This window comes from Mastigoproctus giganteus, chromosome 1, assembly GCF_048544385.1.
Source record: "Mastigoproctus giganteus isolate SK-2022 chromosome 1, ASM4854438v1, whole genome shotgun sequence".
Lineage (NCBI taxonomy): Eukaryota > Metazoa > Arthropoda > Arachnida > Uropygi > Thelyphonidae > Mastigoproctus > Mastigoproctus giganteus.
The window spans coordinates 31,161,215-31,188,305 of record NC_143575.1 but is presented as its reverse complement, the minus strand read 5'-3'; the positions used below and the strand labels follow the sequence as shown (position 1 = coordinate 31,188,305).

At 36.6% G+C, this 27,091-nt stretch overlaps 1 protein-coding gene across 4 annotated transcripts in view; it reads left to right on the top strand.

Moving 5' to 3' along the window:
• The window catches only part of Bap60 (Brahma-associated protein 60), a 165,470-nt gene that overhangs the window by 29,291 nt on the left and 109,088 nt on the right, over positions 1-27,091 (top strand). For all 4 annotated transcript variants that reach the window (XM_090372238.1, XM_090372219.1, XM_090372224.1 and 1 more), the window contains one exon: positions 23,394-23,650. In XM_090372238.1, the coding sequence (XP_090228364.1) occupies positions 23,394-23,650 (257 nt within the window). The remainder of the gene's footprint in view (positions 1-23,393; positions 23,651-27,091) is intronic.

Below are 27,091 nucleotides of genomic sequence, written 5' to 3'. Positions count from 1 at the left end.
AAGAAGTGGGGTTCCCCAAGGATCAGTATTGGGACCACTGTTGTTTTTAATTTTCATAAACGACATCGATGAAGGGATGGAGGGCGTGATGTCTAAATTTTCAGATGATGTTAAAATTGGTAGAGTAGTTAATGATCACTGTCAAGCTGATCTTCTTCAGAGAGACCTAGATAGACTTCAGGAATGGTCAGAAAAATGGCAGCTATGCTTTAATCCAACAAAGTGTTCCCAAAATAACTTATTCACTTGGTGGAGTTCAACTAAACCCAGTACTGGAGGAAAGGGACTTGGGTGTTACGATACGGTCAGACATGAAATTCTCTGAGCATTGTAAACAGGTTGCAAGGAAGGTTGCAAGGAAAAGTATCTCTACTTTTGCAAGTAGAGATAGGGACGTGATAATTCCATTATATAAGGCTTTTGTTAGACCACACTTGGAATACTGTGTTCAAGTATGGAGACTGCACCTAAAGAAAGACATCGAGCTTCTTGAAAGGGTGCAAAGACGGGTAACTCGCCTGGTGAGATTGGCAAAAGGGTGTCTTTATGAAGAAAAACTTCGAATATGTGGGTTGCAGAGTTTGGAAACTAGACACCTTAGAAGAGATTTGATTGAGGTGTTTAAGGCTCTGAGAGGCATCAGTAAAATGAATGAGGACGAAATTTTCAAGATTATAAATGATGCTAGAACAAGGGGACATAAATTCAAGTTACGGGGGGGAAATATTTAGATTGGACTGCAGGAAGTTTTATTTTAGCCAGCGAGTTATAAATTACTGGAATAAGTTGCCTACATGGATGGTAGAGGCAGACAGTTTGGGGAAATTCAAAGGTCATCTGGATTGTACCTTCGGGTGAGGGAAGTGCATAGGATGATAGGTTTAATTTCCTTTTCTTTTATTAATTATTATTATTTATTTATTTTTATTTTATTTTTTTTTTCATTATTGTTTTATTCAGTTTTTTTTTTTTTTTTTGGCTGGTGCAGCATAAGCCATAGGCTTTTTTGCACCATGTGGCCATTACTAATACTAATTACCTCTAAAATACATGAGCAACAGAAATGGCTGAATGAGTAACAAATTATTTTCTGAATTTTTAGTTACCTTCGGGTGAGGGAAGCGCATAGGATGATAAGTTTAATTTCCTTTTCTTTTATTAATTATTATTATTATTTATTTATTTTTTTTTTTTTTTTCATTATTGTTGTTTTCGTTTTTTTTTTTTTTTTTTTTTTTGTCTGGTGCAGCATAAGCCATAGGCTATCTTGCACCATGCAGCCATTACTAATACTGACACATGAGCAACAGAAATGGCTGAATGAGTAACAAAATATTTTCAGAATTTTTAGTAAAATGGAATAAGAAGTTGTTTTCAAAGAAGAAAAAAATTACTTTGCTTTTGGATAATTGCATAGCACATAAAAAGTATCCACAAACAATATAAATTTGATTTATTTTTTTCTAAATACAACACTTCCTTCAACTCTTGGATCAAGGTTGAAGTTTAAAAATTAAAAATCCTTTACAGAAAAGATATAAGTAGAAATGATTATGTTTGTTATTTGGTTTTTAGGAGCATTAGCAACTAAGGCCATATTGCTCCGGGATATGCGGTGGTCATTCCTTGACCTTTCCGCATATTCCGTATTTGGTGGTGACGGGCTCGAACCCCGGTCTAATCAAGAAGCATGTGCTACGCACTGCTGCTCCTTCCCACCTGGCTACGGAGGCGCCCAGAGAAATGATTATATGCGTGATTCACAAAGAAGGAAATAAAAGCAGCGGAGAAATTACTAAGCAAATTAATTTACTTGATGCAGTTCGTATGTTAAAAAAAGTTTGAGATTATGCAACTGTAAATAGAATTTTTTGTTTATACTCCAGCACGACCACCAGGTCAGTGGAGTTTACAATAAATCAGTCAATACAAACATTAATTGTATTTAACAGTCACTGGTTATTAATTGTATTTAGCAGTCACTTTGCTTGAATCCCAGTCCACACAAAGAGTGCGTGCTACTGCACACCCGCTTCTGACCACTTGGCTACATCAGGCCTAATTGCTTAAAAAAAACCCATGATTTATTCAGGATGACGAGAGTTATGAGAGAGAATGAAGCTTTTGTGGAAACTGATGAAGAATTTAACAGTTGAAGATAATTTTAATTTTGACATTACAGTATTAGAGTTAGTAGAAGAATAAAAGAAATTGACCTCAATATGATACATAGAACACTTCCGTATGACACTCTCCAGAAATTAAAATGAATATAACAATAACACAAAATTATTACAGTAAAAAATTAACTTGAAAACAATTAAAAAATCAATTGAACACAATTAAAATTTTTAAAAATAATTAAAAGGGTAATTAAAGAAGGAAAATTGTTTTTCAAAATTTACGTTAAACTTTTTAAATTAATTTTTAATTATTTTTTAATTGTTTTCAAGTTATTTTTTTACTGTAATCATTTTGCCTTAATGTTATACTCATTTTAATTTCTGCAGAGTGTCATACTTAAGTTTTCTATGTAACACACTGAGGTAAATTTCTCTTATTCTTCTACAAAGATTGAAATCAACGTAGAACGTATTGAGTACCATAGCTCTTGTTTATACTATCAAATTAGTATTAGAGTTAATATTTTAAAAAATGCAAATATTGATGAAAATGAGGAAGAAGACAGCTGGGAAGTGACTAGGAAGATGATATCTGCTGTACAACATCAACTTTTGGCCGAGGCAGACATACCTTGGTACTATTCCAACTATCCTTTTTGCACAGTATATTTCCCGTTTCCCTGACAATAGAGTCACCAGCAACAACTAGCTCCTGTGGGACCAGTGCATTCTGCCTTGGGAGTTGCTGCTGTGTTGTCTGATGATCAAGTGCAAGCTCTGGCATTGATGTGTGTAGCTGAGAACTTGATGGGTGTCCCCCCCATTTTAATTCCTTCAAGGACATCCACCTTGTTCTTTAAGCTCTCATAAAGATCCATAACAGTGCTGAGTTGGTGCCTTGTTCCTGATAGCTCTGTAAATGTCAAACAAGCCATATATCTCATAAGGCTGTGATTTGTAGGAAAACTGGCCCCCTCATTTTTCTTCAGATCCACAGCACTCCCACTAGCTTGAGCCCTTTGCTTTACTTTGTTGCTCTGGTCTGAGGCATGATTTTTGTTCAAAGTCAATATAATTATAAATACTACACTAAACAAATATATCTAATGCAGTAATAACACTTATCAGTACACTAATTATGTAGCAATAATACTACCATGCTACCAAGTTTGGGTTATATGTATTAGGCTATGCCGTTACACTTGAAAGTTATATGTTAATTATAATATATAACAAAATTATCCAACTAGCACCAGCCTAAGTGATTTGAACTTTAGAGCTACTTATTTACCATAATTAAAAATTTGAATGAATTCCTCTACCATTCACTCTATAACTATAATAATGTCAGCATGATTCGGATGATACAAAGGTTCTACATATATTAAATAGTAATCTATAAAATCCCTAGCTAAATTAAAAAATAAAATAACAAGCGTGACTAGGACTATAAAGCTACTTATAAGAGTATGATTTAATATGAAAATTAGGCCAATAAAATGACAAAATTCTTCAAAAACTTATCTGTTTCTTGGAGCTGAAAATTCTTTTAACTAGTGCATGGATCAACTGGCCAGACACCATGTGCTTTCCTGGCTGCGTGCTTACACTGTCCAGAAAACTTTATATTTGCTATATCATAACTCCCACATCCCTTTTTTCCTCTACTTTTAATTCAACCCCACCAAGTGTATAATTTATTATGAGGTTGCTATTTCTCAAGTGTAAGACCTTGCATTTTGTTGCATTAAAACATAGCTGTCACTTTTCTGGCCATTCTTGAGGCCTCTTTAAGTCACTCCGAAGGAGCACTGGTCATAAACGACTATCCCAAACTTTATGTTGTCTGCAAATTTTGATATCAAGCCTTTTATTCCTTTGTCAGTGTCATTTATAAAAATCAGAAACAACAGTGGCCCAAGAACCAAACCTTGGGGGACTCCACTTCTAACCTTACACCAATCCGAAGAATATCCATTGATCACAACCCTCTTTCTTTTTTCCTGAAACCACCCTCCAATCCAGCTTAGAATCTTTCCAGTAATCTCAACATGTTCCAGCTTATACATTAACCTATCATGAGGGACTTATTAAAACAAAATTCTTTGCTAAAATCTAAATAAACTATGTCAAAATTGTTCCTTACATCCAGCTCATGAGTAACTGTCGAAATAGCATACTAGGTTAGTGAAACACAATTTTCCTTTAATAAAACCATATTGTATGTCCTTCAGAATGCCATTTCTTTCTAAAGGTTTCTGGATTGCACTTAATCATTGCCTCGAAGATTTTCCCTACCACTGAAGTCAGACTAACTGGTGTGTAATTACTGACTTCACTCTTATAACCACCTTTATGTATTGGCGATATGTTGGACTTCTACAATCCAGAGGAATCACTCCAAAATCTAAAGAGATCCCATAACTCTCCCTTTTTTTTTTTTTTTTTTTTGTTAAGTATTTCAGTTCTCTTGTCATCCATTTAACATCTTTCTTTTGCCATACTTCTTATCTGAAATGGTGTTTGTGGCCGCCAGGATAAATCCCTTATATACTTCTTATAAGACATTAGTATTAAATAGCATATATTAGTAACTACAGCTAATAGAGCTCAAGGAATACCTGAATCTTAGTCCCCCTTCCTGTAATTAAAACCCCAACCTTTCCTTTGACCACCGAAATTTCCTCAGATATTACCCATTTCGTGATGTTCTGATCACTCCCTGCCGTCAATTCCTGAACTGTTATATTTTTGATTCTGCTTGGATCCTTGGTGAGAACTAGATCAAGAATATTTGATTTTCTTGTGCTTTCTGTGGCTCATTGAAATAAATACCAGTCATCAAGATGATTCAAGAAACTACTACTTTTGTATGTACTGCATGTGTATGTCTGATCTGCAAGAGAAAAAAAGTCACTAATGATGCACTTGCACCCGCCTGTCCACTCAAGTTGCTTAAAAGATTTTTATCATACTCTTCAGAATTGCATGTCCTTTTATACACCTCCACTATTATCTTTCCTTTACTAGTAATCTCACACTACAAGGACTCACAATTTGCCTGAACTTGATCAGAATCTGGGAACTGTCTTGTTGCTTTGCTATTTTTCTTTACGTCCTTTGCCCAGGACTTCTCAGTCTGCCTTAGCTTGCCCAACCTTGTGACTTGATTGCAGAGATACTTTATATCTCTCATAGGCTTCTGTGTCACTTGATAATATATATGCATCCCATGTATTTTTTTTTTTTCCTCTGCCACAAGTCTCATTAGTTCATCTGACATCCATTTAGGTCTAAGCTTTGAACAGTATTTCTTAGTATGAAAAGCCCAATAGCTTTTACAATTACTTCCCTGAATGCTTCCCATTTAGAATTTGCTGTTGGTAACATCATCAGTTGGTCCTACTCAACTATCTGAGACCACTGTAGTCACCTTTATAAAAGGAAACACCCTTCTCTTTATCATTTTTGGGTTACATCTTTAAGTAAATCCCATGTCATTACACTGTGATCACTGCTATCTGCTGGTTTTTCTACAGATTCTTAATGCATGAAGAATTGCTGCTGATTGATAATCCACTCAAGAGTGTTGCTTTCTCTTGGCTTCTCTAACACGCTCGGGTAGAAAACAGTAATTCAGTAAATCCACAAATATCTTGCTATTGTGTGAGTGACCAACCCATGAAGTTCCAGTCAGTATGTGGAAAGTTAAACTTCTCCATTATAAGACATTCTTATTTACTGATCCACTCTATTTGTCTGTACAGTTGTTCATTATATTCATCACAGTTATTAAACTTATCACACATAATTTTTATTTTCACAGTGCCTTTGTTATACCAAGCTGAGTCAAACATTGCATTGACCGTCTGTGTCATCTGGATGCACTGCTTGAGATTTTATATGCTTCCTATAAGAGCATAAAATCTAAGGTTATGTATCCAGTAAACATAGGTTGCCAGCACTTTTAAATCTGTCTGTTACATGTACTTTGACAGATATTTTTAAATAAAATAAAATACCAGTTAAAGGCATTTGAAATCTCATTTATGTTCCTAAATACCATAAAAATGTAAATAATTGATCATACTAAATAACAGCATAGAATTATATAAATAGATCTTACAATGGAAATAAGACAACTTTTTATTCACCTGTGTGTGTGTGTGTGTGTGTGTGTGTGTGTGTTCATTATAATATATAATAATGTCTAATGCTCCAAAACACGCAGTGCAGCAGTTATTTGGTTTTTGTTTTTTTTTCCGGGATATGCGGTGGTCATTCCCTGACCTTTCCACTTCCTCCGTATTTGGTGGTGACGGTCTCGAACCCCGGTCTAATCAAGAAGCGTGTGCTACGCACTGCTGCTCCTTCCCACCTGGCTACGGAGGCGCAGTGCAGCAGTAAAGGAAGCAAAAGGATATAAATAATGTGTGGTTTGTAAAGTAGATAAAGTACACACACACACACACACACACACACACACACACACACACACACACACACACACACACACACACACACACACACACACACAATAAAAATCCAATATTCTAGCATTCAATGTTCTGAAAGATCCAGTAATCTGCCATCTCAGCAGGTGACCCAGCCCTTATAGTTAGTTCTGTCGTTCCTCCAGTGCTAATGTGCAGGATAGAGATTTCACTTAACAGCAATAAAAGTACTTAAATGCACTTGAACCTTCAATGTGTGGTATATGGTTATTTTAGAATTCAGGCATATTTTCATTCTGCAATTAATTCATAACATGGGAAAGTTTTTTGCAAAGTGATAGAATTGTCTTTTGTTGTTTGTGAGAAAAATTAGCAACTCACAAATGATTAATGATGAGGAACTGAAAAGAGTCTCTCAATCCTGCAGTTCTTGTAGGAAGCATTAACCTAATATCAAGCATTAATTTCTCTTGTTCGTAATAAACACTGATATACAGAAACTTGATTTACAGTTTTGATTTTACTAAGAAAAGTATAAACATTTATGGATCGTTCATCTGTGATGACAGCACTGTACTGTATTATGGAGCTTTGTTCATATTTACAATATTTATAAGTTGAGTGTTTGCATGTTGGGGGAACTCTGTAATTTATCATTGCTTGTAATTTTTCAATATGCTGTTAATAATTTAATATATAAGTTTAAAGGCATATAAGTTAATTGTGTAAATTAATTTAAAAGCATCAATTTTCCAGTCATTGTGAATTGTATATGAATTTTCCACACTGCTTTTGAAACTATGGCAGAGTTTTCTGTTGGGAAAAGGTACTGGATGCAGTTGCCAAAAAATCATTGTTATCACAGTTGAGTTTAATGTTTGTTCTACTGTGACTTCTGCTGTGATAAAGTTGTATCAGGCTTAATGTCTAAGTTTGCAGATGATACATCATCACTGTCATTAACCACCCTGCAGATGATACTTTTGTATCATCTGCAGGGTGGTTAATGACGATAAGCTATTGCAACAAGTTCTAGAAAAATTAAGCAGTTGGGCTAAGAAATGGCAATCGAAGTTTAACATTCACAAATGCAAAGTGCTGCACATGGGTAGCAGTAATCCCAGATGTACCAACTATATGGCACTATACTCAGGGTAGTGGAAAATGAAAAAGACTTGGGAGTAATTGGGCAGTCAGATATGAAATTCTCTGAACAGTGCAGACAGCCTGCCAAGACACAGAGTTTTGTCAATGATATACAGGAATTTTGCTTAAGGAGGTGATCATTTAATTGTCCAAGGCAATGGTCAGGCCACATCTTGAATACTGCATACAGGTCTGGAAGCCTCATTTTATGAAGGATGTAGAGCTGCTAGATTGAGTACAGAGAAGGCAATAAGATTGGTGAAAGGTAAGGGCTGCTCTTACCCAGAAAATCTTCATTTCTGCAAAATTGCAGGTCTGACACTAGGCACCTGTGAAGTGATCTGATTGGTGTGTTTAAGGCTTTGAATGAATTGAGCAAGCTCAGTGCTGATGGGATTCTTTTTCCTGCTTAGACTATGCACATGAGGAGGCATAGATTCAAATTGAGGAAGGAAATGGTTGCTGAATAGGTGTGCGCAGAATTTTATCTTTAGTGAACAGGCGGTTGATCATTGGAACAAACTTCCATCTGATGTTGTGGAAGTTGAAAGCGTGAATAAATTAAAGGAACAACTACACGAACTGTTGGAGGGGATTGATAGGTGAGATGGGAATGTGTTTTTTTTTTTTTTTTTTTTTCTGGTGAATACTGTATAAGCTTGCTTTCTTGCATCATTTGCCATTACTAATACTATATAAAAAAAATATAAAATAAAATAGCATATCGACATGCCAAAAAATTTGGATTACATCAGTACTTTTAAGTATTTATAGGTAAACATCCAGTAATGCAGAATAAATGATAATCTGTGTTACAACACTTCTGTTTGATGCATATTTAGTGGACTTCTGCACTTTACAGTTTTAATTTTAATGATTTTATGAAAATCAAAAATGCAGTATTATACACTGTGTGCAAAACTTAAGGACCAACACTATTTCTAAAAGTTACAACCACAAAATCTTTACTTAAGGTGCTTTTTACTGATGAGAGTAGATTCAGTCTCAGCAGCGATTCTGGACATCAGCTAATCTGGCGAGAGGTGGCACACGGTATCACCCCACAAACATCACTGAAAGGGATCGATGTGGCGGTCGAGGTGTTCTCGTCTGGGGAGGTGTTATCTTGGATGGATGCACACAACTCCAGATAATGGATGGCAGTACTGTAACCAATGCACGCTACTATACTGAGGTAATCCTTCTCTGTGTGCGTCTGTTCCGAGGTGCCATTGGCCCCGAGTTCATGTTTATGGATGATAACGCCACATCCCATCACACTGCAGCTGTTGATATGCTTTTGGAAAGTGAGGACATTGTTCTTATGGATTGGCCTGCCTGTGGGGAGATGCCTAGCAGCACGTCCACACCCACCAGAAATTGTTCACCAGCTGAAGATGGTGCTGACAGAGGAATGGGCAATGTTACCACAAGAACTTATCAAAAAAACATTGTTCTAAGTATGAACAGGCGGTGCAAAGCCATCGATATTAGGGGTGGCCATATCTCCTACTGAGGACCACCTCTTGCCTTTTTTCCATCTTTGGCAGTGATGCATCTGTATCATGGCAGCCAGTGCTATGTTGCCATTTTTCAATAAAGTCTCTCTGTAATGTTTTGTTTCCATTGTTGTGTCGGTGTTGTTTCCTTCATCATTTCTGTACCTCATGGTATGCTTTTTCCATATCCGGACCTGATATGGAAAAATTTAAGGACCATTCAGGTTTTCACCTGTAGCTTCTATGAGAAGCTATAGACGAAAACCTGACTGGTCTTTAAATTTTGCACACCACTGTAAAATGCACTGAACAGTGTTTTTGATTTCATAAAATCATTAAAATTAAAATTATAAATGCAGCAGAAGTCCAATAACCATGAAAACTAAATTCAAAATTAAACACTATTCAAAGTTGTTTAATTTGTATAAACTGAAACTATTAGCCTAATACAGTAAAAAAGGGTAAACAATCATTTGAAAAATGTATTATTTTTCATGTACTTTAGTTTGTGATGTACAAATAAGTGATTTGCAGTATAGATTTAGTTGCCATTAAATTTCTGACGTGAAATTAATTTATGTTATCCATATATCTAAATGTAACAGTTAGTGCATTAGCATCGTATTTGTATGTAATGAATTACTGAAAATTCACAATATCTCATATTGTGAATACCTTCACAATGAGTTGCCTTATATTGCACTACCTCAAATAAGTAACGCTTCACCAGCGGAAAGGCTATTGTTACTAATTCTCAGTGGATACCACCACCCAGACAGCCGTTTCAAGGCTGTTTGACTTCTTGTCGGTCTTAAAACCTGGGTAGTATCCACTGAGAATAAGTAACAATAGTCTTCTCCATTGGTGAAGCATTACTTATTCGTGGTAGTGCAATATCAGGCAACTCGTTGTGAAGGTATTAACAATATGAGATATGATAATTTGGTAATTCACTACACACAAACACAATGCTCATGCACTAACCATTACTTTTATTGATATTTATGTAAGTTGAGGCTTTAACCCTAAATCTCTTAAGCCATGTAATCGTCTTATTATGTTGCAAAAATTGTTATTTCTGAATTATGCTGGAATTATACTTAGATTTCATATAGTACTACTAAAACTTTTGTTCTTACAACTAAAAGTTTTTACATTGTGCAATGGTTGCTTAATGTTTAAAGATTTGGGGTACTGTTTTTGTGAGAAGTATGATTTTTGTGAGATATTATGATTTTGAAGAAAATATATGAGAGTGCTACCTCCTTTATTAGACTAGACAAAGACAGTAGCAAATTTAAAATCGAGAAAGGAGTTCGACAAGGAGACACAATATCTCTGAAGCTGTTTACTGCTGCCCTTGAGGAAGCTTTCAGAAGATTAGACTGGTCGCAGAAAGGAGTCAATGTGAATGGAGAGTACCTAAACCATTTACGATTTGCAGATGACATTGTGGTCATAAGCCACGATCCCAAAGAATTAGAGGAAAATCTTAATCAGTTATGCACAGTTAGTAAGGATTTTGGACTAAAGATGAATATGGCTAAAACAAAAGTAATGATGAACAAGTATGCCACAGAAAGGGAAATAATGATTGAAGGAGCAGTAATTCAAAAGGTGGAGTCATATACTTATCTGGGACAAGTTATTAGCTGTAATAATGATAAATGGCTGGAAGTCAAGAGAAGAATAAATTTTGGATGGATAGCATTCAGGAAATATAGTCACATACTGAAGAACAATATCCCAGTTTGTCTGAAATGTAAAACAATGAACCAATGTATACTCCCCACCATGACTTATGGAAGTGAAACTTGGGCACTCACCAAAAGAATGGAAGAGAAGCTGAGGACTACACAGCGAAGAATGGAACGAATTATATTGGGAATCAGACTGTTAGATAAGAAGAGAAACACATGGATTAGGCAACAAATTCAAGTAAAGGACATTCTTATCAAAACTAAAGAACTAAAATGGTCTTGGGCAGGACACATAGCTCAAAGACATGATGACTGATGGACTAAGAAAATAACAGAATGGTACCAAGAGGAGCTAGAAGAAAACCTGGAAATCAAAGGCGGAGATGGATAGATGAAATTCATGAGTTTTTGGGTAGTAAATGGATGGCCAGTGCTCAAAACAGAAGGAACTGGAAAGTTGCTGGAGAGGCCTTCATCCTGCAGTTGATTGAAAATGGCTGATGATGATGATTTTGTGAGAAGTTAACTACTCCCTTACAAATTTCTGTTACTATTAACAGAAATTCTTCCCAATAGCAGTATATATACTTTTTTACAGATTATAGTAATGATGCGGTTATGGACAAGAAATTTGACGCCACAAATTCAGTTTATGATCTCACAGCTCAATCTTACAAACTTTTGCTTAACTTTACATAATGTTTCATTTTGAAAGCAAAATGAATGAGAATGATATTCTTTCAACATGTATACATTTCACCTATATTGTACATAAATATACAGTAAAATTTTGTTTTGTAAAATTAGTGTTGCTACTATGATATTTCTTTTTCTTGTTAGTTTGCCATCATTGTTGGTGGGAACTTTTCTTGGGTCAAAGGCATGAAAATTTGCGAGGCCACAAATAATAATCATAATTAAAGTATTTTTTCGGTGTTAATTAGCAGTGTATCTACATCCATTTCAGAACTTGAAATGGATGTACATTTTGATTGTCATCCATTTTGTTGGCTTTCTCTAGCATAGAAAATGCTTTTCTGTTATTTATCATGCAGTGCACTACATATCATTATAACCCTGAAATTTTAGACAGTAAATATAGTACAAACTCCTAAATCTGGGAACCTTGGCGGCCAGGCCACTACCACAATTCAGAATGAAACCTTAACTATCAAAGCACAATCCAAAGTGCACGAAGTGTTCCGCGCTTTGTTTTTATCTTGATATGATACTAATATAGGCATTGACCCAATCCAGCGTACCTACTGGTAAGATTTAAAGTACTGCCTTGTGGATTTAATTTGACAATAAATGTTTTTGAAAAGTTAATATACAAAATATTTGAGATGCATGTGATAAATGTTGAGTTAGTAGGTTACTATGATTACACATTTAGTATACAGTCAGTCCTCGTATAACACGTGTTTACACTACATGAATTCGATCATACATGATTTATAAATAGGGAACGATATCATGTATAACACAAACCGAACTTGCTTATGCACAATTCGCCTTTGTGTTTACAAGGAATGGCAGTTGAACGCGGAATCACTCCAACTGAACACAACACGATAGCAATGGAGAGAAGATTCTGAAAATGTATTTATATTTTTTATATCAGTGAAGTGGATACACATTTCACCATAATAACGTAAAAACCCACACAATTGCAGCTATCGGTATTTTCGAAAATGCAGTTAGATCTAGTTTGGCACCTCCGTAGCCAGGTGGGCAGGAGCAGCAGTGCATACCACATGGTTCTTGATTAGACCGGGGTTCGAGCCCATGACCACCAAATACGGAGGATGCGGAAAGGTCAGTGAATGACCACCGCATATCCCCGGAGCAATATGGCATTATTGCTAATGCTCCTAAAAACCAAATAACAAAAACAACAAACAAACAGATCGAGTTTGCTACAAGTTTATAACAGATTCTACTAGCAGAAATGCAACTGGAAATTGTTTTTATTGTTTTATGGTAGTAACCCCCAGAAATGTGCTTTAGTAAAATGTGAGCTAGTGAGGTGTTAATAGTGTCTCTGCCTTTATGGCAGAGACACACTATTGTGTTGTTTATTCAGTTGCTACACGCGTGCAACTTTTTGTAATTGTGCTTTATTCCTTAAAAATGAGTAAAATACTTAAAAGGTGTGAAAAGGAAGCATCCTGGTGAAGACACTACAGGTTCAGAGAGAAAAAGGAAAGCAATATCGATAGACAGAGGCAGACTGGGTCATAAATTCTTACCCGGGAAAATTTGTAACGGCCTCATACTAGCGTTTATGGCCAAAATCACACTTCTCTCCTCCAACACACTGAGGTTTCCCTGGTAAGGCTTATGGCCAGCCTGCCTCTGTTAGAGAAAAAATATGAAATTGTGAAACACTTTGAGCGAAATGAAAGAATATGTGCTACAGGCCTAAATGACGCAATGCTGAGAATTAGCATTAGCATTAGTAGAGGCATTTGATGCAAGAAAGCAAGCTTATGCAGCATGAGCCAAAAAAAAAAAAAAAAACCCACTTCCACTTCACCCCTCTGTTCGTTCAAAATACCTGTCCAGCTGAGCCTTAAACTTATTTAGGCTATCAACCTCCACCACAAGGGATGGCAGTCTGTTCCACCAACCAACCACCCGCTGGCTAAAGGCAAATTTCCGCACGTCTATCCTACATCTGTCTTTCCTCAATTTGAATTTATGCCCTCTCAGGTGATTTTTCTGAGCTAGAGGAAGAATCCCATCAGCATTGAGCATGCTTAAACCATTCAAGGCTTTATACACCTCTATCAGATCACCTCGCTGGTGCCTAGTCTCCAGACACTGTAATTTGCAAAACTTAAGCCTTTCTTCGTAAGAGCACCCCTTTGTTCCATTCACTAATCTTGTTGCCCTTCTCTGTACTCGTTCCAGCAGCTCTACATCCTTCTTGAAATGAGGCCTCCAGACCTGTATACAGTACTCTAGGTGTGGCCTGACCATTGCCTTGTACAATGGAATAATCACCTCCTTATCCCTGCTGGAAAAATTCCTGTATATCATTGACAATACTCCATGAGCTACTCTTGCAGCCCGTCTGCACTGCTCAGAGAACTTCATATCTGCCTGCACAATCACCCCCAAGTCCCTTTCATTCTCTACCACTGTCAGTGTAGTACCACAGAGTTGATACATTGCTCTGGGGTTGCTGTTTCCCATGTGTAGTACTTTACATTTGTCAATGTTAAACTTCATTTGCCACCTCTCAGCCCATCTGCTCAACCTTTCCAGATCCTGTTGCAGCAGTGTAGTGTCAGTAGTGTCCTTGACAACCCTGCCAACCTTTGTATCATCTGCAAACGTGGACATTAAGCTTGATATACCATCATCAATATCATTTATAAATACAGAAAACAATAATGGACCCAACACTGAGCCCTGAGGGACTCCACTAATAACATTAGTCCACGACGAGCAGTGTCCATTGATCACCACTCTCTGTCTTCTCCCACTCAACCACCCCTTTATCCATAGCAGCAATTTGCCTCCAATGTCACACTGCTCCAATTTGTGTAGCAGTCTTCCATGTGCAACAGTATCAAAAGCCTTTCTAAGATCCAAGTATATAATATCAAAGTTATTCACTGCATCCAGTTCTTTTGTGACTGCATCATAGTATCCAATCAAGTTGGTCAGGCAAGACTTCCCCTTAACAAAACCATGCTGTGTCTGAGCTATAACTGAAGTCTTGTCTGAATGATCCTGCAGTGCTTCTTTAACCAGTGCCTCCATTAATTTTCCTGGAACAGAAGTTAAGCTCACAGGTCTATAGTTACTTGTGTCAGCCTTTGATCCTCCTTTGTGAATTGGGGTCACATTTGCACATTTCCAGTCTATGGCTACCTCCCCTGAGTCCAAGGAAGCTCTCATAATTATGGCTAAGGGTTTGCTTACTTCCTTTGCTGCCTCCTTTAATATAACTGGATAGATCCCATCCACCCCGGGTGCCTTTCTTGTGTTTATCTTCAACAGTTTCTCCTCCACTTTACTCCCGGTTATTTCAAGATTCTGTAGCTTACTGCTAGAGTTGAATACACCTCTGGCATTCCCCTTGCTGAATAACTCCTCATGTGTGAATGTCGATGCAAAATATTCATTTAGTTTGTTAGCTACCTGAGCAGGATCATCAACAGTTGACCCATCAATATCAAGTGGACCAATCTGATTCATCCCCTTCCTTCTAGAGTTTACATAAGTAAAGAACTCTTTGCTGTTTTTCTTTGCATCCCTTGCCAAGGATTTCTTGTAATCTGCCTTCGCCTGCCTAACCTCCTTTGTAACTTGGTTGCATATCAACTTGTATCTATCATAGGCTTCTGTGTCATGTGTTAATTTGTAAGTATCCCATGCATTTTTCTTCTCTGCCATATGCCTCATTAGTTCATCTGACATCCATTTTGGCCTAAACCTTGAACAATATTTCTTAGTTGGTATGTAAAGCCTAGTAGCTTCCAAGATACGTTCTTTGAATGCTTCCCATTTTGAATTTGCTGTTGGTAACATCATCAGTTGGTCCCACTGTATAGAATTTAAATACTGTCTCAGTCCATCGTAGTTGCCTTTACGGAAGCAATAACCCTTCCCTTTACCCCTAATGGTAGTTACCTCTTTGAGTAAATCCCACTTCAGCACACTGTGATCACTGCCACCTAGTGGTTCATTTATCTGCAGATTCTTAATGCATGAAGAATCACTGCTGATAATCAAATCAAGAGTATTACTCCCTCTAGTTGCCTCCTGAACATGCTGATTAGAAAGAATGCAAAGAAAATAAAAACAACTTTCATAGGAACAACTCAAAGTGTAATAAAATCCATTAGATCAAGACACAAGGGGCACCTCCGTAGCCAGGTGGGAAGGAGCAACAGTGCGTAGCACACGCTTCTTGATTAGACCGTTGTTTGAGCCCGTCACCGCCAAATACGAAGGATGCGGAAAGGTCATGGAATGACCACCGCATATTCCCGGAGAAATATGGCCTTAGTTGTTAATGCTCCTAAAAACCAAACAACAGACACAAGAATTGGAAGAGATGGAATGGCTGTCATCTGTTTGGTTAGAAAATCAAACAAAGAACAAGTTTGCTTAATAGAAGCAAAAGCATTAGCAATATTTTATTATGTAATAGTCATAATAAAATACATATTTTATTACGATTATTTATTGTTTGGTAATGATTTGGTTACAAACGTGTGTTCAATCTTGGGTGGTCTGCACTTAACCCTATTTTTCCCATAGGGCCTGCTATCTATATTGCAAGATTTTGCATTGCACGAGGGTTTCTAGGCACACAACTATCATGCTATATGAGGACTGACTGTACTTCTATATTGCATATTCAGATTAGTCATTTTACATTATTTGTAAGTATTTTTCATTCTGAGGATAAGGATAAATGGGCCTGTTGTACTGGAATCCATAGGATATATAAATTTTTCATTCTGTGATCAAATAGTCTGTGATATTTGGGATCTAAATTGATTACAGTTATGCCATGGAGGTTGTTATAAAGTCCAAAAATAAAGTTCCAGCTTAATGTTGAGTGATTAAATTGGAACTTAATCAGTAAATTTCAATCTCAGTGACATGCTATTTTATTTACGATGGGTTTCCAAAAAGTAAGGTAACACATTTTTTTTTTCTCGATGATGTTTAATAATACGAAGTTGAAATTACACACCAAGAAATAAGTGAACATGCCCTACTTCTCCACAAAGTCTCCAGTTTTATCGATCCACCACCTATCAGTACTGGTATTGATAAACTGATCCACCCAACGATGGATCAGTTTAACAATACCAGTACTGAAGAAGTCTGTGCCCATACGCAGTAACCAACATCGCACCGCCTGATGAACTTCCTCATCTGTGGTGAAATGCTTTCCTGAATGGTGAAAAACACCTTTCAGGTGTCCCAACGATTATGGCGCAACCACTCACAAGTGGTGTGGGCAGTGTGTTGGAGTTGCATTGACATTCAACAAAATCATGCCGTTTGTCAGGAGTCCTGGTCACTTGCAATTAATGTTGGCTTTCATTTTTCCAATGTTGCACAGTAAAGCTGTGCACTGATTGTTCCTCCCTTTGGCAAGAAATCCACCAACAGAACACCTTGGCGATCCCAGAACACTGTGGCCATGACTTTTTGGACACTGGGAACAGTTTTGAATTTTTTGCGCACAGGAGATTGTGGATGTTTCCAGATCATGGAGTCTTGCTTCCTCTCTGGGGTAAAGTGATGAACCCACATTTCATCTGCTGTGACTGTGCGAGTGAGGAAATCTTCCCCTTTGTTGCTGTATCGCAACAGGTTCTATGCAGAGAAAATAGACACATCCCCATGAATTTTGCTTTGTCCTCCTCTGACAATTGTCGGGGCACCCAGCGGCAGCATACCTTTCGAAAGCCAAGGACATTGTGAACAATTTCATGAACAGTCGACTTACTTACGTTCACTATTTGTGCAATTTCACACAGTTTCACTCACCTGTTTTCAAGAACGATGCCCTTAATGCACAAAATGTCTTGCTTGATGAAGGCTTGCCCATTCAATGTCGATCTTCAATGTCAACACGGCCTGCTTTAAATTCATTGCACCAAAAACATACCTGCTTCTTTGTCATCACCTTTTCACCATACACAGCAACCAGTTCATGGTGAATGTCACTTGATGAAGATTCTTTTGCTTTCAAAAAGCAAATAACTTCACAGACACCTGTTTTGGACCTTCTTGCACGGTAGCCACTATTTTGCAACTGGAATCTGCTGTGAGGCGAAGGCGCCTCCGTAGCCAGGTGGGCAGGAGCAGCAGTGCGTAGCACATGCTTCTTGATTAGACCGGGGTTCGAGCCCGTGACCACCAAATACGGAGAATGTGGAAAGGTTAGAGAATGACCACCGCTCATCCCCGGAGCAATATGGCCTTAGTTGCTAATGCTCCTAAAAACCAAACAACAACAACAGCTGTGAGGCGACAGTATCGCAACACTACACTGGCAGTCTTTTTGAAAGTTATTAACAGTTCTATATGTCCACCGCGTTTGATCTCATTCCCTTTCACCGTTATTAAGAAAAAAAATGTGTTACCTTACTTTTCGGAAACCCCTTGTATATCTGTTATTTATATCATTTCATTCAGTTTTTTTGTCAAAAGAATCATGAAATAGTTAGAAAGTTTAAAAAAATGCATACATCTATTTGATTGTATATACCTGAAGTAGGAAAAACACAAACTCTTTTATCCATCATACTACTGGTTTATCATTGTTTATAATATCATTTGCACAAAAGCATCAGTTACTTAATGCTTTCATTCATTGTTTTATGATATTAAATTCTATTTAATATCATAAACTCAATTCCTGATTGAGACTTTTCAAATGATATGATTTTTATTTCATTTCTGGATTCAAAACTCGAGGCCAGTATTGTGAACAAACATACACTGAAGAGCAATTTTGAAAATATATAATAGATTTTTACTGTAATGTAATACTACATATAAAAAGTACTGTAATACTTGCATTCTGTAATAATTACATATTCTCTCATCATTTATAAAATCTGCGAATTACTCTGTTTCACAGGCATCAAAATCCTGGATGTGCTTATGAACCATACCAGTGGTGTTAGAGAGCTTGCAGACTATACTAGTGTGTGCATACCACACTGGTGTTAGTATTACTAAAAAAATATATTAAATATTTTTACATATTTTCCTCTTGAAAAAAATTCAAGATCTCATTATCAGCAACATTTATGCAGGTTAATATAATTTATGAATTTTTTTAAATTTTATATTGGTATATCTTTTTTTTAAGGGTCACCATTTACTATTGTTTTCATATAGGATTAACACTATTGGCCTGTAAAAGTTGGCAATATACTTGTCGCTTAAAGACCAGTTTACTTGCTTTATTTGAGTAGCAGTTTATCAAAAAAAAAAAAAAGTTCTTAAAAATCTATAAAATTATTTTATTTTCTAGTTACCTATACTGGAAAAAATTTCTTAAATTTAATGAAAACTTTAGAAATTCTTTTTCTGTTAGATATACTGCATATACAAGGAGTGGCTGTTAAACAACGAGACTGTTGCAATAAAATAAATATAATGAATTAATTCATACCTTACAAGTTATCCCCTTCAAAATAATTGCCTTGGGCTTGCACATGCAGTTCCATATGTTTCTTCCAAGTACAGAAACATTTCTGGAATTATCTTATGTAAGCTCTTTTAATACTTAGGTTGTATTTTTCTGAATCTCTTCAGTTAAGGACACTTTTCCGGTTAGGGAAGAGAAAAAAAGTAACTAGATCTGGCAAATAGGGTGCATGGTCACACTGATTTATTTTTTGGTCAGAAACTAATGAACATATATCACGTTGTGTGCTGGAGCATTGGCCTGACATGAGCACCCAACCATCCTTCCACAATTCAGGTCTCTTCCTTTGAAGTTTTTCAAGCAGCCTTGTCAGAACGTCAGTGTAGTATGTTTGATTGACAGTCTGATTTGGTTGGACATATTCAGCCACCTTGGAAGTGATCACAGAATGATAAGATGCAAACTTGATACAGATGTAAGAAAAGAAAGGAAAAAACTGACTCAAATAAATAATACAAAGGTTTTTGAGATAACAGAAGACGAGAAAAAGCAGTATGTACTGAAACTTCAGAACAAGTTTCAGTTTCTAAAGACCTTTCAGGACCAAGGTATCGACGAGGAATACAACAATTTTTTGAAAGTGATAAAGCCCGAGAAACCTATAGGTAAAAAGAAATCCAAATAAGAAAAAATTAGTCAAGAAACACTTGTCATAATGAAACGAAGACTATAAATGAAGAGCAAGATAAACACTGATGACAACAAAATTGAATATACTGAGTTATGTAAAGAGACTCGGAAAGGACATGAAAAGATTTAACATAAGAAAAGTAGAATAAGCATTGAGGGAAACAAAGGACAGCAGTCATGAGCAGTAATAAAGAAAGACAAATGATAGTGAAACTGAAGAATAGTGATGAAGTACTTATAAATAGCAGAGAGAGCATAATTCAAATAGTAGAAGACTACTATAAAGAATTATATAAGGAGCGAGGAAATGATGCAAGCAGTGGGGAAGAGGGTCACAAATTAGCAACATATATGGCATTCCCGATATCCTTTCTGATGAGGTAGAACATGCATTGAAGAAAATGAAGAATCAAAAAGCCCTGGGTGAAGATGAGGTTACTCTAGAGTTGTTAAAATTGGGAGGAAGAAACATGACACAGAAACTGGAAAGACTCTTCATAAAATACATTAGTAAAGGTGTGACACCTAAGGTGTGGAATAATGCAATCATAATTTTGCTGCATAAGAAAGGAAGTTAAATCAGAAATTAGAAATTATAGACCAATTAGCCTGTTGTCCCACATCTACAAGTTGTTTACAAGGGTCATTACTAACAGATTAGAAAGAATACTTGACAAGAATCAACTGAAAGAGCAAGCTGTCTTTAGGACAAGATTCTCCATTATGGATCACCTTCACATAATATCACAGCTAATCGAGAAAGCAAATGAATATAAAACACCATTATGCCTAGCATTTGTAGATTATGAAAAGGCATTTGACTCCATACAACATAAGGCAGTGTTTTGGGCACTGGAAAGACAAGGCATAGACACCCCATACATTATGATTTTGAAGAAAATATATGAGAATGCCGCCTTGACAAAGATAGTAGCAAATTTAAAATTGAGAAAGGAGACACAATATCTCCGAAGTTGTTTACTGCTGCCCTTGAAGAAGCTTTCAGAAGATTGGACCAGTTGCAGAAAGGAGTTAATGTGAATGAAGAATACCTAAACCATTTACCATTAGGGCGCCCTCCGTAGCCAGGTGGGAAGGAGCAGCAGCAGTGCGTAGCACATGCTTCTTGATTAGACCGGGGTTCGAGCCCGTCACCACCAAATATGGAGGATGCGGAAAGGTCAGGGAATGACTACCGCATATCCCGGAGCAATATGGCCTTAGTTGCTAATGCTCCTAAAAACCAAACAACAACAACATTTACCATTTACACTGTGATCATAAGCCACGATCCCAAAGAATAATAGGAAAATCCTAATCAGTTATGCAGAGTTAGTAAGGATTTTGGACTAAAAATGAATATGGCTAAAACAAAAGTAACGATGAACAACTATGCCACAGAAAGGGATATAATCATTGAAGGAGCAGTAATTGAAAATGTGGATTCATATACTTATCATTAGCTGTCAAGTCATTAGCTGTTATAATGATAAATGGCTGAAAGTCAAGAGAAGAATAAATTTCAGATGGATAGTATTCAGGAAATATAGTTACATGCTGAGGAGCAATATCCCAGTTTGTCTGAAATGTAAAAAAATGAACCATTGTATACTCCCTGCCATGACTTATGGAAATGAAACTTGGGCATTCACCAAAAGAATGGAAGAGAAGCTGAAAACTACACAGCGAAGAATGGGACAAATTATATTAGCAATCAGATTGTTGGATAATAGGAGAAACACATGGATTAGGCAGCAAACTCAAGTAAAGGACATTCTTATCAAAACTAAAGAACTAAAATGGTCTTGGGCAGGACACATAGCTCGAAGACATGATGACAGATGGACTAAGAAAATAACAGAATGGTACCCAAGAGGAGCGAGAAGAAAAGCTGGAAGAAAACAGCGGAGATGGATAGATGAAATTCATGAGTTTGTGGATAGTAAATGGATGGCCATTGCACAAAACAGAAGGAAATGGAAAGTTGCTGGAGAGGGCTTCATCCTGCAGTGGATTGAAAATGGCTGATGATGATGATGGTTCAGCCATAATAATTCCTTTAATATTGAAGAAAACAAGAAGCAAGGTTTTGATTTTGATATTCTTTGCTTTTTTTATTCTGGAAGATAGTTTTGTCTTCTGTTGCATTGGCTGTATTTTAGTCTCTGGTCATACTGGAACAGCCAACTTTCATCGCAAGTAATTCTAAAAAGTAATTACTCAGAAAGTCTGGATCTTGAATTTTTTTCAAAACATCTTCAAAAACTTGGAGTCTTTTCATTCTTTGATCTGATCTTCATTCAAAAATTTTTCACCATCTTGGCACATTTTTCTCTCCCTAAAAATTTTCAGTTAAAATTTGCTTAACTGTTTTTTGTCCATATTGAGTTCTGATGCAACCATTCTAATGCTTAAATGATGATCACTTCTAATCAATGTCCTTACCTGGTCCACATTTTCATCAGTTTTCATGGATACAGGATGGTATGGTCATTGCTCATCTTCCACATTCTCTCTTTCTTCTAAAAATATTTTATGCCATTATGTGAGCTCTTGACATAGTATTTTCTTCATAAACTTGATGTAAGAACTCATAACTTTCAGTTGGCATTATTTTAGTTTTGTTAAAAATGCAAGTTTGATTTATTGTTCAGTTCTTTTGTCTGTCTGTCATTTTTCCGGCACACTGCAAAAACACTAGGTAATGAAAATCTGTCTTACTGCAAAGTGAATGAGCATATTGAAATGTGACTTAGTGACCTCAGCTTTGGGTAGGAAAGCAATTTCACTTTGTTTCTTAGTCATCTCCCACCCACCCATGTTTTGTGAGTACTAATTGTAATATGGGCCGTGTGTGTGTGTGCATTGGCCAATTTGCATATTGTGTAAGCAAAAAGTAGAGGCATATGATGCAAGAAAGCAAGCTTATAGAGCATCAGCCAAAAAAAAAAAAAACAAACTCATCTATTCATTGAAAATGTTTGTTTAGTTCTGCCAGTTCTGCCTTGAATTTATTTAGGCTGTCAACTTCCACAACGACAGATGGAAGTTTGTTCCAGCAGTCAACCACCTGCTGGCTAAAGGCAAAAAAGACTTGCCAGTCAACTGCAAGTCCTGGGGAAGGATCAAAGTCAGCTGCTGTGCCTTTGTTTCACATGTGCTGCTTGATGTGCAGTGGCTTCATGCACAATCTTGTTATTTAACAGCCACACCTCGTACACAACAATATGCACATTCTACATTCATATGTAAGGTAGCCTAAGAGTATCACATCATTGACATATCACAATAAATGTTTGACTCATTGGTCATAAACTTGGTAATATATTTCAATTTTATTTTCTATTTTGTTTCTTATCCTGTTATCCTGCAGTGTTCTGCCATTTGGGACTCACTCTGGAAGTTGGAGATTGTTTATTGTCACTTGACTTACATGATAAAACTAGATCTCCCTTTTTGCCCTTATTTCATTGTGCAGCTATCATGCACCAAAAAATAATTAAAATATAACCCATCGGTGAAATCCCTTATGGAGCATGACTGTTTAGACCATCCTGTAAATATATATATAAGTTCATGTATAAGTAACAAAGTTACTCAAAGTACCATAGTTCTATTGTAACACAGTATTTTTGCAGCCATCACCACAACGCACAACATATCCTCCAGCTCCTATGCAAAGCACTCCACCTCCTCCCCCACCACCACCACCTCCACCACAAGGAATGCACAATAGAGTAGGACAGGGTATGCCACCACCACCAAATACATATCCTCCTGGTCGTATTCAACCTCAGGGCCCCATGGGATCTATGGGAATGGATACTGCTCGAAAAAGGCCGGCAGCTGATCGAACTGCTGATGGGCGCTCACAAGGTCCACCACCATCAAAAAGGTACCATTATATTTTAACTTTCTGGTTTTTTCCATTTCCTATGTCTAATTTTTATAGAACTTGCTAATTTTATAAAACATTTTCAATAATGCTTTATAATTTATTTAATAAGAAATAAAATAATATCTGTTTCTGAAATTTAAGGAAAATATATTTTTTGGAAATATTACTAAATGCCTTAGCATGATACTTCTTAGTTTAAATTGGAGTAAAAAAAAAAGAAAGAAAAAGAGCAGATTCTGATCTCATGATATGATATGACAGCCTCAGCTTTGGGTAGGAAAGCAATTTCACTTTGTTTCTTAGTCATCTCCCACCCACCCATGTTTTGTGAGTACTAATTGTAATATGGGCCGTGTGTGTGTGTGCATTGGCCAATTTGCATATTGTGTAAGCAAAAATACAGTAGACTGTTGAAATGGCACACTGAGATCGGATGTTTACATACAGTGCAGATGTCTTCCAGTGCTGAAAAAAGAAAACGGCAAGTCACGTGATTTTTGCATTTGTTTACTTTTGCCATTTTCAAAGTGAATTCTGTACTGATATCACATATTATACCGCTGTTTTACATTTATTTTAAATCAAAAACCCCTCACTATGGCTCCTAAAGTTAATAAACCTCATACAGAGAAGAAAAAAAAAGAAAAACAATATTAAAGCATAGTGAAAAACTCGATATAATCCAAACTATTCCATTAGGATCACCCGGAATGTTAATTCATATACCCATGTGTATTGTGTGTGTAAATTTCATATGTTCTCTGCTTGATTTGCCTGTTTCCTAAACGAAAAACCCCAGTTTCTGTGGAAAAAAACTTTGCTATCTACACTTGAGACCCACTAGCTCAGCCATGGTGTGAAAAAAGCCTATAAAAGTTCCTTGCGTCATCAATGGGATTCGAACACGACCATTTCCACCTGGTGTGGGGATTACAGTGATGATACCACTGTGCACAGACTAAACTTGATATAATAAAGAAAATAGAACGAGGTGTAAGCAGAAGTGTATTAATGGCAGAATATAACATTGGATCATCAACATGTTTATGTTTTTTTATGTGCAGTTAATAAAATTGCATTCTTAATCTCTATTTCTTATTTGGCCTCATTATTTCTACATTAAATATAAAACTTTCTAGATAATGGAAAAATCGAAATAATAGCACCTTGAATCTCCGAAGGTGCTGTTATTTCGAAAGTCTACTGTATCTGGAATAACTCACAAGAAAAACACTGCTCCATTCACCCGAGACTGGCTAATACAGCCTTGACTGAAGAGGCCTAAAAAATGCCTCCGGTCACATATGGGAATCAAATCCAAATCTTTCCAAACAAGTGACAGTATATCCTGCCAACTAACTGCCACAGAGGAAAATCTCAAATTAAAAAAAAAAAAAAAAAACACTACTAGCACAGAATATATTTCAAAAAATAGACTTTTTCTTTAGTTTCTCAAAAAAAAATTCAAGAACCATACCTTGATTTGGATCAGAATTACCCTAATATGTTTGTGAGTATTTGGCATTGCTAGGGACTGGCTAAAGATATAGTAATATAATATGCATACTAAGATAATGCTTGTGATGATGTTTGTCTTAACTGTGTCATTATATAAATCTTTTTTGTACATATTAGATACCAAGGGTTCTAATCCCAACTTTTTATTTTATTGAATTATTTTGTTTTTTGAGTGTAAATTAGTTCAAAGCAAAGTATAATGACTTATTTCATTAATTGCAACAAAAAATTAACTTGGTTTTTATTTTGATTGTTTAAAATATGTTAAATTACTTGGGAGACTACTTATTTGAATGGTCGGACATCTTTAATTTCTGATGAATAAATTGATGAAATATTGTGAAGGAAATTTGGGTCTATCATTGAGCAGTTAAATTAATAGATGTGTACTGATTAAGGGAGTCAACTCTGTGGCTAATTTTAGCATTAGCAAAGGCACATGATGCAAGAAAGCAATATATAGCATCAGCAAAAAAAAAAAAAAAAAACCCTTATTTCACCCATCCACTCACTCCAAATGTTTGTCAAGTTCTGCCTTGAATCTATTTAAGCTATCAACTTCTACAATGACAGATGGAAATTTATTCCACCAATCAACCACCTGCTGGCTAAAGGCAAACTTCCGCACATCTATCCTACAACCTTCTTTCCTCAATTTGAATTCATGCCCTCTCAGGCGATTATTCTGAGCAAGAGGTTTGAATAAAGCCTTGAATGGTTTGAGCATGCTCAAACCATTCAAGGCTTTATACACCTCAATCAGATCACCTCGCAGGTGCCTATTCTCCAGACACTGTAATTTGCAAAACTTAAGCCTTTCTTCGTAAGAGCAACCCTTTGTTCCATTCACTAATCTTGTTGCCCTTCTCTGTACTTGTTTCAACAGCTCTACATCCTTCTTAAAATGAGGCCTCCAGACCTGTATACAGTACTCAAGGTGTGGCCTGACCACTGCCTTATACAAGAGGATAATCACCAACTTAGTCCTGCTAGAAAAATTCCTATATATATCATTGACAAGACACCATGAGCTACTCTTGCAGACAGTCTGCACTGCTCAGAAAACTTCATATCTGCCTGCACAATTACCCCCAGGTCCTTTTCATTCTCTACCACTGTCAGTGTGGTACCACAGAGTTGATACTTTACTCTGGGATTACTGCTTCCCATATGTAGTACTTTACATTTGTCAATGTTAAACTTCATTTGCCACCTCTCAGCCCATCTGCTCAACTTTTCTAGATCCTGTTGCAGCAGTGTACTGTCATTAGTGTCATTAACAACCTGCCAACCTTCGTATCGTCTGCAAACTTGAATATTAAGCCTGATATACCATCATCAGTATCATTTATAAATACAGAAAACAACACTGGACCCTGTGGGACTCCACTAATAACATTAGTCCACGAAGAGTAGTGTCCATTGATTACCACTCTCTGTCTTCTCCCACTCAACCATCCCTTTATCCATAGCAGCAATTTGCCTCCAATTCTACACTGCTCCAATTTGTACAGCAGTCTTCCATGTGTAACAGTATCAAAGGCTTTTCTAAGATCCAAATATATGATATCAAAGTTATTCTTTGCATCCAGTTCCTTTGTGACTACATCATAGTATCCAATCAAATTAGTCAGACAAGACTTCTCCTTAACAAACCCATGCTGTGTCCGAGCTATAACTGAAGTCTTGTCTAGATGATCCTGCAATGCTTCTTTAACCAGTGCCTCCATTAATTTCCCTGGTTCAGAAGTTAAACTAACAGGTCTGTAATTACCTGAATGTGGTTGGGGTCACATTTGCACATCTCCAGTCCATGGGTACTTCCCCTGAGTCCAGAGGAAGCTCTCATAATTATGGCTAAGGGTTTGCTTACTTCTTACTTCCTTTGCCACCTCCTTTAATATAACTGGATAGATTCCA